Source organism: Dendrobates tinctorius, unplaced genomic scaffold (assembly GCF_039654945.1).
Source record: "Dendrobates tinctorius isolate UK_male_01 unplaced genomic scaffold, ASM3965494v1 ptg000102l, whole genome shotgun sequence".
Lineage (NCBI taxonomy): Eukaryota > Metazoa > Chordata > Amphibia > Anura > Dendrobatidae > Dendrobates > Dendrobates tinctorius.
Window position 1 is genome coordinate 36849451 of NW_027361770.1, and position 16215 is coordinate 36865665.

Here is a 16215-nt window from a genome sequence, read left to right on the forward strand (position 1 = left end):
GCGGCGCTGTGTAACTGGCGGAGTTTAGTGTCATCTGCAAAGATTGAAATTTTGGAGTTTTAAAATTATTTTTCATGCTGGTGTTATAAAGTATTCTAATTTACTGACATAATTGTTTTTGGGTTTTCATTGGCTGTAAGCCATTGTTCTGTCCTCACTAATTGAAGCAGACTTCATGTAGCTTAAACAGGCAGCTAAACTGCTATACCGTGGTCCAATAAGGAGACTAGGTTGAATCTATATTTTATTGAACGTGGTGGTATATTGATGCGGTGAAACTACAAATAAAACATATACATACACTGAGTCAATACAGGGTACATCAGGGATACATAACATACATAACACATTAAGAATCAACATCTGCACTTTTAGCTGATGAGGGGGAAACTAACTGAGCAGGCTGATCTGAGACAGGAATTAGACACAGGAAGCATGTTTTCTTACCAGCGATGCTGACACAAGGGGAGGAGAGGAATGAGATGCTTCCAGAATGCAGGCAGAGAGAAAATCGCAAAATGGGGGCTGGACTAAGCATGATCCTTTGCAAACTTACCAGGGTGCCTTGCAACTTTCCCCCAATACATTGTGAACGGAGGGAAAAAATAGAAGCAAAAATGAAAGTAAAATAGAATAACACTGCAGTTATGACTCTGGCCACTAGATGGAGCCAGAAACAATGAAAGCATTAAATCTATGGAAGAAACTAAACATTTTGAATATTCACTAGTAATATTATCAGATAGACAATCAAACATTATGAATTAAGTGTCGGAGACAGAACAGCCATAATCATCAACATTAACTGAAATAAACACTTGAAATAGATTACTCTGTATAATATGAGTTTCACGTTTTATATTGAAGAACTGAAATAAATTAACTTTTTGAAGATATTCTAATTTTGTGAGAAGCACCTATATATTGTTTTAATAAATATGGCCAGGTTATCATAACCAATGCAACATCCTATTAAATTGTTTTTTTTTTTTCGTGCAGAATCTTCTGGCTTGGAGCTATCAGAAGGTGAGTGTCAGTAATTTGCAGATCACTTAGTACAGGGTAGAGTAGGTAAATGCCTTTGGGTATGATCAATGATTGAGTACAGAACTCATGCTGCTGATTGTTAATGGTTACAGAGCAGTAACAGTTGATATTTTTTAGAAGCAATCATAACACACACAAAAAATCTGTGACTTAATACAGTCGTTTGCATTCATCAAGGTGTTTCTACTGTAAATTCCTGTCTTTAAACTGTTGATCAAACCTGCATTAAATGTGCAACACATTTTTAATTGCTCAGAAATAATTAAAAAAATGGCAAATTTGTTGGAAAGCTCACCAACTACTCTTTACACTTTGATGTAAAACATGCCAGAATTAGGATGAATTTACACTGGCTAATTGTCAGCAACAAGCATTCCTGGGAAGATTCCTCCCGATAATCGACTAGTATAAAGAGGCAGCCAATCAATCAATGCATGAGCATTTACATTAGCCCCTTTCTGACATCTGACATACTATCCCGTCCATGTGCCCCGGCACAATTTGACCATGGATGGGATGGTACGTCATGGCGATCGGCGGCGCTCACGGGGAGAGCGCAGCTGATCGCAGTCGGGTGTCAGCTGATTCTCACAGCTGACAGCCGGCACTAAACTAAGTGCCAGGAGCGGTCACAGATCGCACCTTAACCCCCGGAACACTGCGATCAACAAGATCTCAGCATTCCGGTGCTGGCAGAAGGGCTGAGAGCTCCCCTGCCTTTGGATCGGAGACCCCGTGGCATGATGTGTGTTCCCGATCGCTCCCTTGGGGTAAACTAATGTCAGGATATCCGGGTTACCAGAACTGAGAAACTTCCTGGTCATGCGCAGTGCATGTCAGGAAGTCTCACAGGTCAGTGTGCATAGAGTGCAGCGCTGGCAGCTTATATGGCCTGCAGATGCTGCTTCATCTGCATGCTATAGAAGCTATCAGCCTGCAAAAAATGCGTGTTCCATAGTGGAACTAAGAGTAAAAAAAAAAATAAAAATTTTTAAATAATTGTAAAAATATAATAGTAATACCATAAATATTCTATCATTAAATCAATATTTGAATAAAAAAATCTAAACAAAAGTACACATATTTGGTAACGACCTGACCTATAAACTTGTCCCACTAGTTAACCCAGTTAGTGAACACCATAAAAAAAACAAAAACAATGCTTTATCATCATATCACCAAGCAAAAAGTGGAATAAAATGCAATCAAAAAGTCGGATATAAATAAACATGGTACCGCTGAAAACGTCATCTTGTCCCGCAAAAAATGAACCGCCATACAGTGTCATCAGCAAAAAAATAAAAAAGTTATAGCTGTCAGAATAAAGTGATGCAAAACCAATTATTTTTTTCAGTAAGGCTGGTTTCACATTAGCGCATTTTCAGCGCGCGCACGGCCGGGGGTAGCTCCGCTCCCGAGCCGGCTCTCTGCCCGGCGTGCCCGCCCCTTCCTTGTAGCGCCGCCTCCTAGCGCACAGCGGCGCCTGCGATCGGCGCACCCTATCTTTAGCATAGGGTGCGCAGATCGTGCGCAGGCCGTGCGCTAGTTGCGCTTTGACCTGCGCTGCGCACTTTTGACGGTGCGCCGTGCGCGCCAAAATCCGAAAAGTTTGATTTTGGCGCGCACGGCGCACCGTCAAAAGTGCGCAGCACAGGTCAAAGTGCAACTAGCGCACGGCCTGCGCACGATCTGCGCACCCTATGCTAAAGATAGGGTGCGCCGATCGCAGGCGCCGCTGTCCGCTAGTAGGCGGCGATACAAGCAAGGGGCGGGCACGCCGGGCAGAGAGCCGGCTCGGGGGCGGAGCTACCCCCGGCCGTGCGCGCGCTGAAAATGCGCTAATGTGAAACCAGCCTTAGATAGTTTTTATTACACTAAAGTGCCAAAACGTAAAAAAAGATAAAAACTGTCTTACCAATTTTAACACAACGCTGAATGGTGTAAACCCCCCCCAAAAAAAAAAAAAAAAAAAGAAATTCATGAATTGCTGGTTTTTGCTCTTTCTGCCTCCCAAAAATCGGAATAGAAAGCAATCAAAAAATGTCATGTGCCCAAAAATTATACCAATAAAATGTCAGCTCGTCCCGCAAAAAAACAAGACCTCGCATGACTCTGTGGGCCAAAATATGGAAAAATTATAGCTCTCAAAATGTGATGATGCAAAAACTATTTTTTGCAATAAAAATTGTCTTTTAGCGTGTGACAGCACCCACTATAAACGCCTCTTTCACACATTTTGATATTTCCGGTACATCAGTGTCTTTGTGTGTAATACTTGCGGCACACGTGTGGCATTTGTGTGCTGCATCAGAGCCACACGGACGGACGCCGGGGAGGAAGCGTTGCAGTAAGCGCTGTTCCCCAGCACCGGGTGCTGAAAACGGCTCTCGTCATTCTCCCCTTCTCACGCCGATCTCGGGAAGAACTCATGCTGCTGAGGAGTGTTACATTTAACCCCTTAACGATCGCCGATAAGCCTATTAACGGTGGAAGTTAAGGGTACTTAAACCACAGCGCCGCTTTTTAACTGCGCTGAGGTTTAGGGTTATAGCACCCCCCAGCATCGGAATTTCTCCGGGGTCTCTGTTGCCCGGGTTAGCTGAGACCCCAGAGAACATGATTCGGGTCAGTTTTTACACACCCCGGAGTTGCGATCGCCATTTTTAACGTTATAACGCAAAAAAAGTCTGATTTTTCCATTTAATTTCTCTCTCCTCTGTTGTGATCGCACATCAGAGGAGAGAGAAATAGGGTCCCCCGATCACCCCCCCCCCCCTCCGGTACCTCCGTTGTCCCTGCAGGATCCCCTGAAGTCTCCCGGGCCGCCGGCATCTTCTTCCGGGAGAAAATGGTGGGCGCATGCGCAGTGTGATCGCCGAGATCTGCCTGTCGGCACCCAGCAACAATAGATTTTTTCCTATTGGTTCATTTTGATCACTGTGATAGACCCTATCACCGTGATCAAAATGAAAAAAATAGTAAATCAAACCCCCCTTTATCACCCCTTTAGTTAGGGATAAATAATAAAAAAATATTCCATTTTCCCACTAAGATTAGATTTGGGTTAGGGTTGGGGCATACTCAGGACAAATTGCACAACAACTTTTGGGGTCCAATTTCTCCTGTTACCCTTGGGAAATCGTCATTTGTAAGCCGGACATGTGCTGCTGAGAACAATGACAGTGTATTTGCACTGAACGATTGTATTTTGGATTTTCCTGTGCACATGGGAAGTGCAGTTTTGCCTGTCTAAATAGGCTATTAAACAACTGTCGTTCAACAAAATATAAACCACTTTTTGATGCTGGAGCTCCATGTTGGTAGATACAGGTGAACAGAATAGTACATCAGATCACAAATAATTTTGAGCATTTCATTAAAATATACAATGTTTAACCAAGTTGAGCCACTAATCAAGAACGGACCTGGCAGCCATTATCTTGAATTTTGCTTTATTTTTTAGCATTAATGGCACACTAAACATAGATGTGAATTTTCAAATAAATACAGTATAGTTTTCCTTTTTTTTTTTTTTTTAGTCTGCAGCTTGTCTGCATAGTCATAAAACTGTCCATCTTGTAGATATCCTGCAGAGAACACAGATCTTAACCCCCGGAGCCTGCATCAAAGTCAGGACCTGTAAGCTGTTCAAAACAGGTGACATGTCCCGTCTTTGATGCGGGCTCACCCCCGGGAGCCCTCATCAAAGCGGGGATACTGCCATTGGACATACAATTCCGTCCAATGGCAGTAAGGGGTTAATCTGCTAATTTCGTTCAGTCTTCAGTTGGTGACTAGGTGAAACCCTACCCTTTTATCAAATGGGCAGGACTTTTATCTTTTGTCCTATTGTACACAGGGCATAGCAGGGTATCTTCTGCTTCAGCCAGTTATCTTACAGCAAGACACAGGATAGTGTGGATGAAGTAGGAGATGTGACTCAGAATGTGTTTAGTGTTTCTTTGAGCATAAAGGATACTTCACACATAGCGATATCGCTGAAACGTCACAGGTTTTGTGACGCAACAGCAACCTCGCCAGTGATCTCGCTACGTGTGACACATAGCAGCGACCGGCCCCCTGCTGCGATATCGCTGATTGTGCTCGAATGTCCTAGGCCATTTTTTGTGTTTTTTCAACGCCCCCTCAGCTCCGGTTGGTGGTCTCAAATTAGGATCTTTGTAGCGTTTCCTTTTATAGGTCAGCTATCAATTATATACAATCATAACATTTAACACAGTGGTCCTCAAACTTTTTAAACAGGGGGCTGGTTCACGGTCCCTCAGACCATTGGAGGGCCAGAATATAGTTTAAAAGAAAACGATGAACAAATTCCTATGCACACAGCACATATCTTATTTTGAATCTAAAAAATAAAACCGGAACAAATACAATATTTAAAATGAAGAACAAGTAAAGTTAAATCAACGAACTTACCGGTATTTCAATGGCAACTATGCGCCTACTTTTGTGTAACGAGATGGTCAATGTCCGGTTCTATATTTGTCACTGCTAGTCGTAACAAGTGAAGCAATTTTTCTCTTTCTTGATATCATTGTTTCCTAGGAATTTCAAATTGCTATTAGTAAAATACCAATATATATACAGCGCTACAAAAACCATATACCAGCAAAAAATTGCCCACACAGAGACATACAGACTGCACTGCCCATCAGTGCAGTCTGATTAGTGCCCATCAGTGCAGCCTTGCCAGTCCATATAATTTCAGCCTCACCAGTGCCCATATTGGTGGAACTCAGCTTTTACCTCAGCCTCAGACTGGTGTGGTGCGAGAGTCCCCAATAGGCAGGTAAATCTCCCCCGTAGGCAGCATAATCCCCCATAGGCATCATAGTAATACCCCCATAGGCATCATAGTAGTCACCAATAGGCAGCATAATCCCCCATAGGCATCATAGTAGTCCCCAATAGGCAGCATAATCCCCCATAAGCATCATAGTAGTCCCCAATAGGCAGCATAATCCTCATAGACAGCATAATCCCCTATAGGCAGCATAGTTGTCCCCAATAGGCAGCATAGTAGTCCCCAATAGGCAGCATAGTAGTCCCCCATAGGCAGCATAGTAGTCCCCCATAGGCAGCATAGTAGTCCCCCATAGGCAGCATAGTAGTCCCCCATAGGCAGCATAGTAGTCCCCCATAGGCAGCATAGTAGTCCCCCATAGGCAGCATATTAGTCCCCAATAGGCAGCATAATCCCCCATAGGCATAGTAATCCTCGATAAGCATAGTAGTCCCCCATAGGCAGCATAGTAGTCCCCCATAGGCAGCATAGTAGTCCCCCATAGGCAGCATAGTAGTCCCCCATAGGCAGCATAGTAGTCCCCCATAGGCAGCATAGTAGTCCCCCATTGGCAGCATAATAGTCCTCCATAGGCAGCATAATAGTCCCCCATAGGCAGCATAATAGTCCCCCATAGGCAGCATAATAGTCCCCCTTAGGCAGCATAATCCCCCATAGGCATCATAATAGTCCCCCATAGGCATCATAATAGTCCCCCATAGGCATCATAGTAGTCCCCAATAGGCATCATAGTAGTCCCCAATAGGCAGCATAATCCCCTATAGGCAGCATAATAGTCCCCCTTAGGCAGCATAATCCCCCATAGGCATCATAGTAGTCCCCAATAGGCCGCATAGTAGTCCCCCATAGGCAGCATAGTAGTCCCCCATAGGCAGCATAGTAGTCCCCCATAGACAGCATAGTAGTCCCCATAGGCAGCATAATAGTCCCCAATAGGCAGCATAATCCCCAATAGGCAGCATAGTAGTCCCCAATAGGCAGCATAGTAGTCCCCCATAGGCAGCATAGTAGTCCCCCATAGGCAGCATAGTAGTCCCCCATAGGCAGCATAGTAGTCCCCCATAGGCAGCATAGTAGTCCCCCATAGGCAGCATAGTAGTCCCCCATAGGCAGCATAGTAGTCCCCCATAGGCAGCATAGTAGTCCTCCATAGGCAGCATAATAGTCCTCCATAGGCAGCATAATAGTCCTCCATAGGCAGCATAATAGTCCCCCATAGGCAGCATAATAGTCCCCCTTAGGCAGCGTAATCCCCCATAGACATCATAGTAGTCCCCAATAGGCAGCATAATCCCCTATAGGCAGCATAAGTCCCCCATAGGCAGCATAATAGTCCCCCTTAGGCAGCATAATCCCCCATAGGCATCATAGTAGTCCCCAATAGGCAGCATAATCCCACATAGACATCATAGTAGTCCCCAATAGGCAGCATAGTCCCCCATAGGCAGCATAGTAGTCCCCAAGAGGCCGGGCCCGGTGTAAAAAAAAAAGCAGTACTCACCTATGTCCTCTGATGCTCTGAAGAGGCACGCGCTCTACTCCGTCTTCTTCTTGCACAGGCGGCGGGACGTCATCAGGCCGTGCAGGGGGCGTGATGACGATCATGTCGTCTGTGCTGTATATGGAAGGCCGCAAGTCCTTCCTCGCCGCCTTGTAGCTCTGCCCGCTAATAAGGGCCCGCCGGCATTGAACTGTTTTGACATTCAATGTCGGCTGGGCCGACGGGCCGGATAAATGTCCTCGGCGGGCCGCTTGGGGCCTGCGGGCCGTAGTTTGAGGACCTCTGATTTAACATTTACAGTTATAATAATCGTGTGTCCCCGTGTCAGTGACTGTGGATCCACGAATAAATAGTGCACTAGCGACTCAGACAGGGACGCTGAAGCAAACTGCGTAGTGATAGCACAGTAGTTAGGCTACCAATCGGAGCAGAGGGGCGTGGAAAAGGCAACGCTGAAGCACGCCTATGAAGGTCTGAGTCGTCAGAATAGCTGCTGTGTGACAAGGTCCCAACGACCGCAGAGGTCGTTATATGGATCGCCGTATCGTTGCTGCGTCGTTGAGTAGATCTGCCTGTTTGACAGCTTACTAGCGACCATGTAGCAACGTACCAGCGATCCTTACCAGGTCGTATTGTTGTTGGGATCGCTGGAGCGTCGCTATGTGTAATGGGACCCTAAGTCTTTCCTAATGGTGTCAAGGTTTAGTCTGAATAGTTTATGGTGAAAAAATGTGCAGTGATTGCAAATTATTTGTATTTTTTTTTTACAGAAAAAACAATTACGAAATCCCTCTGTCGAAGGTAATGAGCACCAATCTTTCACAATTTTATTTTAAAGCATGGAAATGTAATTTTTCAGTTAAATTGTTTACTTTTTTTCTAAACAGTTCATGTACTTGCATATATGCAGTTCATTTGGTTGCATAAGGCTAACTTCAGACTAGCGTTTTGGCCCGCAGCGCACGGCCGCCGCTAAGCCCTGCCCCCTGCCGCGCCCCCTCCGGTCATCTCCTCCTATTGTCGCACATCGCTGCATGCGATCTGCACACCCTATCTTTAGCATAGGGTGTCAAAAGGGCGCAGCACACTCAAAATCCTACTAGCGCACTTTTTCACACAGGGCCCTATCGGTTTGGATTTCTTTTCCCATTAATAACAAAGGCCTTCATTTAAAGGGAATCTGTTACCCATTTTTAGAGATATCATGTAAAGATATGACCCAATTATGCATCCCATAAGGATTCTATTAGGACTTTTGATTCCCCCCGACCCCGCACCTTTGATGCATAAATACCTTTTTAATTTTGGTGGAGATGTATGCAAATCGCCGTGGTCCAGTCCGATGGGCGGGGCTTATTCACCTCCCTCCCCCCCCCTCGGCTTGCTGAACGTAGTCTTCATCTGTGAATATCACAGATAACATTGTTTTCCACGCTAGCGCATTGAAAAGGCCTGTGCAGTATGCTTTGCCCAACTATGGGCGAAGCATATAATCGGTACTGCAAATGCGCCGGTATTTTTCGGCGTGGACTATGCCCCGGAAGTATGTCCTGCATGTGAAGACTTCTGGGGCATAGACCGCACTGAAAAATACCGGCGTATGCGCAATACCGATTATATGCTTCACCCACAGTTGGGCAAAGCATACTGCGCAGGCGCTGGAGGCCTTTTCAATGCGCAAGCGCGGAAAACAACATTATCTGTGATATTCACAGATGAAGATTACGTTCAACAAGCCGAGGAGGTGGGGGGAGGGGAGGCGAATAAGCCACGCTCATCGGACCGGACCGTGGCGATTTGCATACATCTCAACCAAGATTAAAAAGTTATTTATGCATCAAAGGTGCGGGGTCGGGGGGAATCAAAAGTCCTAATAGAATCCTTATGGGACGCACTATTGGGTGATATCTTTACATGATATCACTAAAAAGGGATGACAGATTCCCTTTAAAAACTGCATTTTGTGTTTACTTGTTTAATCTTTGTCTATTATTTAACTTTGTTTGATGATCTGAAACATTTAAATGTAACAAACATGCAAAAGAATAGGAAATCAGGAAGGGGGCAAGCACTTTTTCACACAACCTGCACTTCAGTTTATTTTGCCTTATGTAGATTTTCCATTTCTATTTGGAAATCCATGGTCTGCTTCTGTTCAATAAGTTTGTGTGATTTCATAGTGACCACTTGAAAATTACTTTCTGTATGTGTGAGTCACCATATAAATCAATAGACGTTCCTGAATGATGAAATTAAATGGACTGTACCACTGAAAATGTCCTGTAGGGGAAGACAGAAGCACTCATCACAGATTATGATGATTACTAGACAGCTTTCAACACACAATTGTAATGTAGAAGTTTACAATTCAGCCTCCTGACTGTATACTTAGTTAGTAGAAGGATATTCCCAGTGTCATTTCCGCAGACAGAGATTATATTGGCTGTAACTGATCATGTCATGTTATACTGCTACATCATGGGATCTATAGCATAGAGAAAAAAATAGGCTGGATAAGAGCTAGACATCAAAATGGAGGGCGAAAGGTAGGAGGTTGGAAAGCTACATGGAAGCAAGTACACAATATATAAGAAGTGCAACTTGGTACAATCAGGTCTTTAAAGAGGTTATTGTTATTAATTACTAATAAATTGCTGAGACCTTGTTTGCTGTGAATACAACTAATCCATACAACACAGCAAGTCTGCTAAGAAAATGTAGGGGGTGTAGCCTCTTCTTTGGAGTGATTTAGTAAGGGACCAGTGGTTTTACTATCATTACTCAGCAGCTTGTGGCTTAGTCTGTGCAATTTTATATATAGTCGACTACTGTAAAATGCTGAATTTATATTAGTGATAACTGCAAAATGATTCTAGCATTTAATTTGTGCAAGACCTGGCATGCTTATTTATTATGAAGATTTTTCAGATTGGGGATTGTGAACTTTTGAAATTAAGCTGCAGACTTATGGTTTTTTTTTTTCTTATGTCTTTCAAGTTGTAGAGGACACTTTCCCCCTGGAGCATATGGTTGTATTAGATGAGACTGAAGATGATTTACCAATTGCCAGTGCTGCTTTACCCGCTTCTTGTGATTCTTCAGACTCGGAGATTGCAACCACTTCAGGTAATCATCTGATTAGGTAGGTTCAGACCAATTACTATATTTTTTTTGGACTATAGAAAACACCTTACTAAGAAGCACCCTAGGCTTGGACAACATCTAAGCATACACTCACTGGCCACTTTATTAGGTACACCATGCTAGTAACGGGTTGGACCCCCTTTTGCCTTCAGAACTGCCTCAATTCTTCGTGGCAGAGATTCAACAAGGTGCTGGAAGCATTCCTCAGAGATTTTGGACCATATTGACATGATGGCATCACACAGTTGGCGCAGATTTGTCGGCTGCACATCCCTGATGCGAATCTCCCGTTCCACCACATCCCAAAGATGCTCTATTGGATTGAGATCTGGTGACTGAGGAGGCCATTTGAGTACAGTGAACTCATTGTCATGTTCAAGAAACCAATCTGAGATGATTCGAGCTTTATGACATGGCGCATTATCCTGCTGAAAGTAGCCATCAGATGCCTGTTCTTAGCTGAGAGGAGTGGTACCCAGTGTGGTCTTCTGCTGCTGTAGCCCATCTGCCTCAAAGTTCGACGCACTGTGCGTTCAGAGATGCTCTTCTGCCTACCTTGGTTGTAACGGGTGGCAATTTGAGTCACTGTTGCCTTTCTATCAGCTCGAACCAGTATGCCCATTCTCCTCTGACCTCTGGCATCAACAAGGCATTTCCGGCCACAGAACTGCCGCTCACTGGATTTTTTTTCTTTTTCGGACCATTCTCTGTAAACCCTAGAGATGGTTGTGCGTGAAAATCCCAGTAGATCAGCAGTTTCTGAAATACTCAGACCAGCCCTTCTGGCACCAACAATCATGCCACGTTCAAAGGCACTCAAATCACCTTTCTTCCCCATACTGATGCTCGGTTTGAACTGCAGGAGATTGTCTTGACCATGTCTACATGCCTAAATGCACTGAGTTGCCGCCATGTGATTGGCTGATTAGAAATTAAGTCTTAACACACAGTTGGACAGGTGTACCTAATAAAGTGGCCAGTGAGTGTATTTCCTTCTAATTAAAACTTCCCTGGTGGTGTAAAGAAGTGAAGGAGTCAATATCATCATTTTTTTGTTTATCTGCAGCATGTGTATTATACACACACAACTTTACAGCACACACCTTATGCACGCTCTCTGCAGCACGCACATATACACAGTACACATAGACATGCACAGCTCTGCTGCACCAAAATGGCCACAGATGATTCTGGACACTACAACACACACATTTTTAGCAATATTTTTTCTTGCTAAAAAGTGAATAATATAGTAAAAAAAATATTGCCTGATGTTTTCAATCAACAGTATTTTGCTATCTTACAAAAAGCCTCCTGCAAGAAGATAAGGATACTTGTTTGGGTACCATGGCAGGTTAAGGCAATTTGTACACAGCACAGTGGTCATGCTGCAAAACACTGACTTGGGGCCCAAATATAATTACTTTTTTTCTCCGTGTGGTAATGTGACAATTTTACAATAATTGTGGTTTTTAACATTTTCCTAGAAATGAATTAAGTGAAATGCCATATTGGAGTGCTGCAGAGGTAACTGCAAGTAAAGTTGTGCTTCATTTATGGTTACCACTTAATTACGTGAAAGTGGGGAAAAGTTCATCAAAATCTCCAAAAGGGTATTTCAGTATCAACAGTATTCCGATCATTAAACAACGCAGTTACTAAAATGGAATGACATCGCATTTACTACAGTCCAATATCAGAAAATACACGTGTGACTTCTACTTGACTGCCTAACTATCTACCAAAGGGAGTTCACCTCATACAATGATTGAGTGACCAGGTTGTGACAAAATAGAGTCTGCACTGTGACTATATTTTGTTACATTCCATTTCTATTTCTCCTCCAATGTCATTTTGGGTGAGTCCACTTTTGTATTAGCGTTGAATACCATATTTTTTGGACTATAAGACACAGCCCATATTATGCACCTAGGTTTTAGAGCAGGAAAAGAGAAAAAAAAAATGAAGTAAAAATGTGGTCATGATGCACTGTTATGGGGGTTGGGGGGACGCTGCTGACACTGGTATAGAGGTAATGTCCCACAATTCTGTACTAATATCCACCATCCTGATATATATGACTCCCAATCCAGGTATACATGGCCCCCTATCCTGTTAAACATGCCCCCCCATCCTGGTATACATGGCCCCCTACCACAGCTATAGCCGGACTAAATAAGGTACACTCAGACTACAAGAAGCACTACATTTTTGGGGGGAAAAGTGCATTTATATATGAAACATAATGTAATTCGGGCTGTCTTGCATCATATATTATTTAATTTGGACATTCCCACTTATTTGTATTATACATAAAATGTATTTTTTCAAGGTTTTGCAGAGTAAAAAGATAACTATCAGTGTTGAGCAAACATGTTTGGATAAAACTGCTGACAGATTCTATTTAAAGGAGTATGCTCATTTCCAAGATCCTATCCCAATATGAAGTAGATGAAATCTTATTGGCAAAGACCTCCAATTAGAGATGTAGTATAGTTCTTCTGATTTGCTATCACACTTACCCCACGTGCAGGGCATTCCAGTAGCTTGGTTGTAACCAGTTGCCAGTGGTCGTAACATGGATACCTATGCTGCTGCAATGCACATGGGATTAGTGACATAGTGTATAGGAACTATACTACATTTTAATTGGTATATTTGCTAATATTATTATTATTACGCCTACTACATAATGGGATAGGATTTTGGAGATGTGAATACCCCTTTAAGTCCTGGTTAACATTTATAGGGGTTCTCCAAGAATGTGAGAAATTTGGCGCTTGTGACATAATTCACATTGCAGCCGCTTTAGTCAAGGCTGCTACTGTGCAGGCGCGGGCAGCGCTATCTTGGAGGAGGAATGTTTTTTTTTTCCTCTCTAGCAAGATGGCACCGACGGCGCATGCGCAGTAGCAGCTACCGGAACACCTCTATATACACTTATAGCTGCTACTTCGCAGGCGCCATTTTCAAATGGATTTTATATATATATATATATATATATATATATATATATATATATATATATATATATATATATATATATAGCTGAAGAGCCCGGCGCTGCCCGGGCATAGTAAACTAACTGTGGCTAGTCATAGAAAATTATAATTATCCTCCATCCCATAGTCCCATGCCCATATACCCATCATACATATCCACGATCCCATAGGCCCGTGCCCATATACCCATCATACATATCCTCCATCCCATAGTCGAGTGCCCATATACCCATCACACATCCTCCATCCCATAGTCCCATGCCCATATACCCATCATACATATTCTCCATCCCATAGTCCCATGCCCATATACCCATCATACATATCCTCCATCCCATAGTCCCGTGCCCATATGCCCATCATACATATCCGCCATCTCATAGTCCCGTGCCCATATACCCATCATACATATCTTCCATCCCATAGTCCCGTGCCCATATACCCATCACACATCCTCCATCCCATAGTCCCGTGCCCATATACATATCCGCCATCCCATAGTCCCGTGTCCATATACCCATCACACATCCTCCATCCCATAGTCCCGTGCCCATATGCCCATCATACATATCCGCCATCTCATAGTCCCGTGCCCATATACCCATCATACATATCCTCCATCCCATAGTCCAGTGCCCATATACCCATCACACATCCTCCATCCCATAGTCCCGTGCCCATATACATATCCGCCATCCCATAGTCCCGTTCCCATATACCCATCATACATATCCTCCATCCCATAGTCCCGTGCCCATATACATATCCGCCATCCCATAGTCCCGTTCCCATATACCCATCATACATATCCGCCATCCCATAGTCCCGTTCCCATATACATATCCGCCATCCCATAGTCCCGTGCCCATATACATATCCTCCATCCCATAGTCCGGTGCCCATATACTCATCACACATCCTCCAATCCATAGTCAACCATTATGACATCATAATGAGCGGCGGCGGGGCTTGCAACCTTTGATGACATCAGCGTCGCCATGGCAACCATTGTGACATCATAATGAGGGGCGGGGCTTGGCGTGCACACACTGCTTCCCCAGTATGCAAATAGGGGCATTGTGACATCATAATGAGGGGCGGGGCTTGACGCGCACACACTTTTCCCCCCAGTATGTAGATGGGGCAAAATTGTTTGGTGAATTGTAACGCGCGGTGTTAAAATTTCGCCTCACAACATAGCTTAGGACGCTCTCGGGGTCCAGACGTGTGACTGTGCCAAATTTTGTGGCTGTAGCTGCGACGGCGCGGATGCCTATCCCGGACACACACACACACACATACATACATACATACACACATACATACACACTTTGAGCTTTATATATATATATATATATATATATATGCACACATACATACACTATCAGGAAAATCTCAAGCACATTTATTATTAACACAATAAACATGCGGTTATGCTGCAGCACAGATGCCATGGCTGGAGCCTACCTGCAGAAGGTTTTTTTTTTTCCAGTATGTACTGTACATACATTCATTATGAAAACTAGAGGGTAAGTCATTGAGGGATCGGCGACCTGTCAGTCTGCATTTTGAGTAACTAATCAGAGCACCACATGAAGGCCGCCCCCGGAGCACGAGCATATCATTAACTCAAAACTGAAAAAAAAGATTAAAGATCAGCCAAAAGACGGATTTCATCAACCAAGGTATCAATTTAATCAGTATAACGGCGCTGACCTGACACTGTCTGTAGGTTACTGTGCACAATCCTGGTGACAGGTTCCCTTTAAAGAGGTTTTCCCAGACTTAAAGGTAATCTATCTGCATGTTATTTTTGCTACCTCATCTGAGTAGCAGAATGTAGGGGTAGAGACCCTGATTCCATTGATGTATCACTTACTGGGCTGCATACTGTCATGTTGATAAAATCGCTACTTTATTGCTTCAGATCTACCACTTCTCTACCAGTTTTAAGAGTGCTGAGCTGACGGTTGTAGTTTGAATTATGTCACAGGTGCCATGTTTTTCACATTCTCGGCAAACCCCTATAACCTTACAGTAAAAAGTGTTGTTTTATGTGACCAGTAAATTTTGAAAATCTGAATCGATTACATTTACCGGTAAAAAAAAGAGTCATTTTTAATGTAATAGTAATGCTTTCTTGTTCTTTTACTTTCTTGTTCTTTTATTTTTTTCAAAATAGACAACATTCTCAGTAGCCATATGGTTATCTTAGATGAGACACATGACGACAATGATCATCCTGCTTCCCCTGCATCTTGTGACTCTTCTGCTTCAGATTCTGCCCCGTCAAATTCAGGTATTATTACCATCTGTTTCTGCCATACCCCTTTTTATTTAACAATTTTTCATTTTTACTCATCTGCATTTGGCTATTTTGTTTTGCATATGTGTGTCATAAGATCTAAAAGTAGCAGCCTATGCATCTTTTTCGAGAGAACGCATGTTTTCCCCAATAATATCAATTTTCCATGGCTGTTGTCCCAGGAATTACCTTTTGAAGTTACTGTACTTTTCAGATTGAGATGCACTTTTTCCCCCAAATTTGGGGGGAAATGGGGGGTGTGTCTTGTTATCCAAATTGTAGCTGTGGTGGAGCTTACTTTGTGCTGTGGAGCAGGTGCCACGATCGCTGCTGCCGGAAGCTTCTGGCGGAGACCGCAGTTGGGCAATGACTGCGGGGCCCAGGCTGGTAC

At 43.5% G+C, this 16215-nt stretch overlaps 1 protein-coding gene across 1 annotated transcript in view; it reads left to right on the top strand.

The window, feature by feature from the left end:
* LOC141099806 (uncharacterized) overlaps positions 1-16215 on the top strand; it is an 88339-nt gene that overhangs the window by 57935 nt on the left and 14189 nt on the right. The window contains exons 5-8 of the mRNA XM_073587873.1: positions 1000-1026; positions 8144-8174; positions 10371-10499; positions 15702-15818. Coding sequence (XP_073443974.1) covers positions 1000-1026; positions 8144-8174; positions 10371-10499; positions 15702-15818 — 304 coding nt within the window. The remainder of the gene's footprint in view (positions 1-999; positions 1027-8143; positions 8175-10370; positions 10500-15701; positions 15819-16215) is intronic.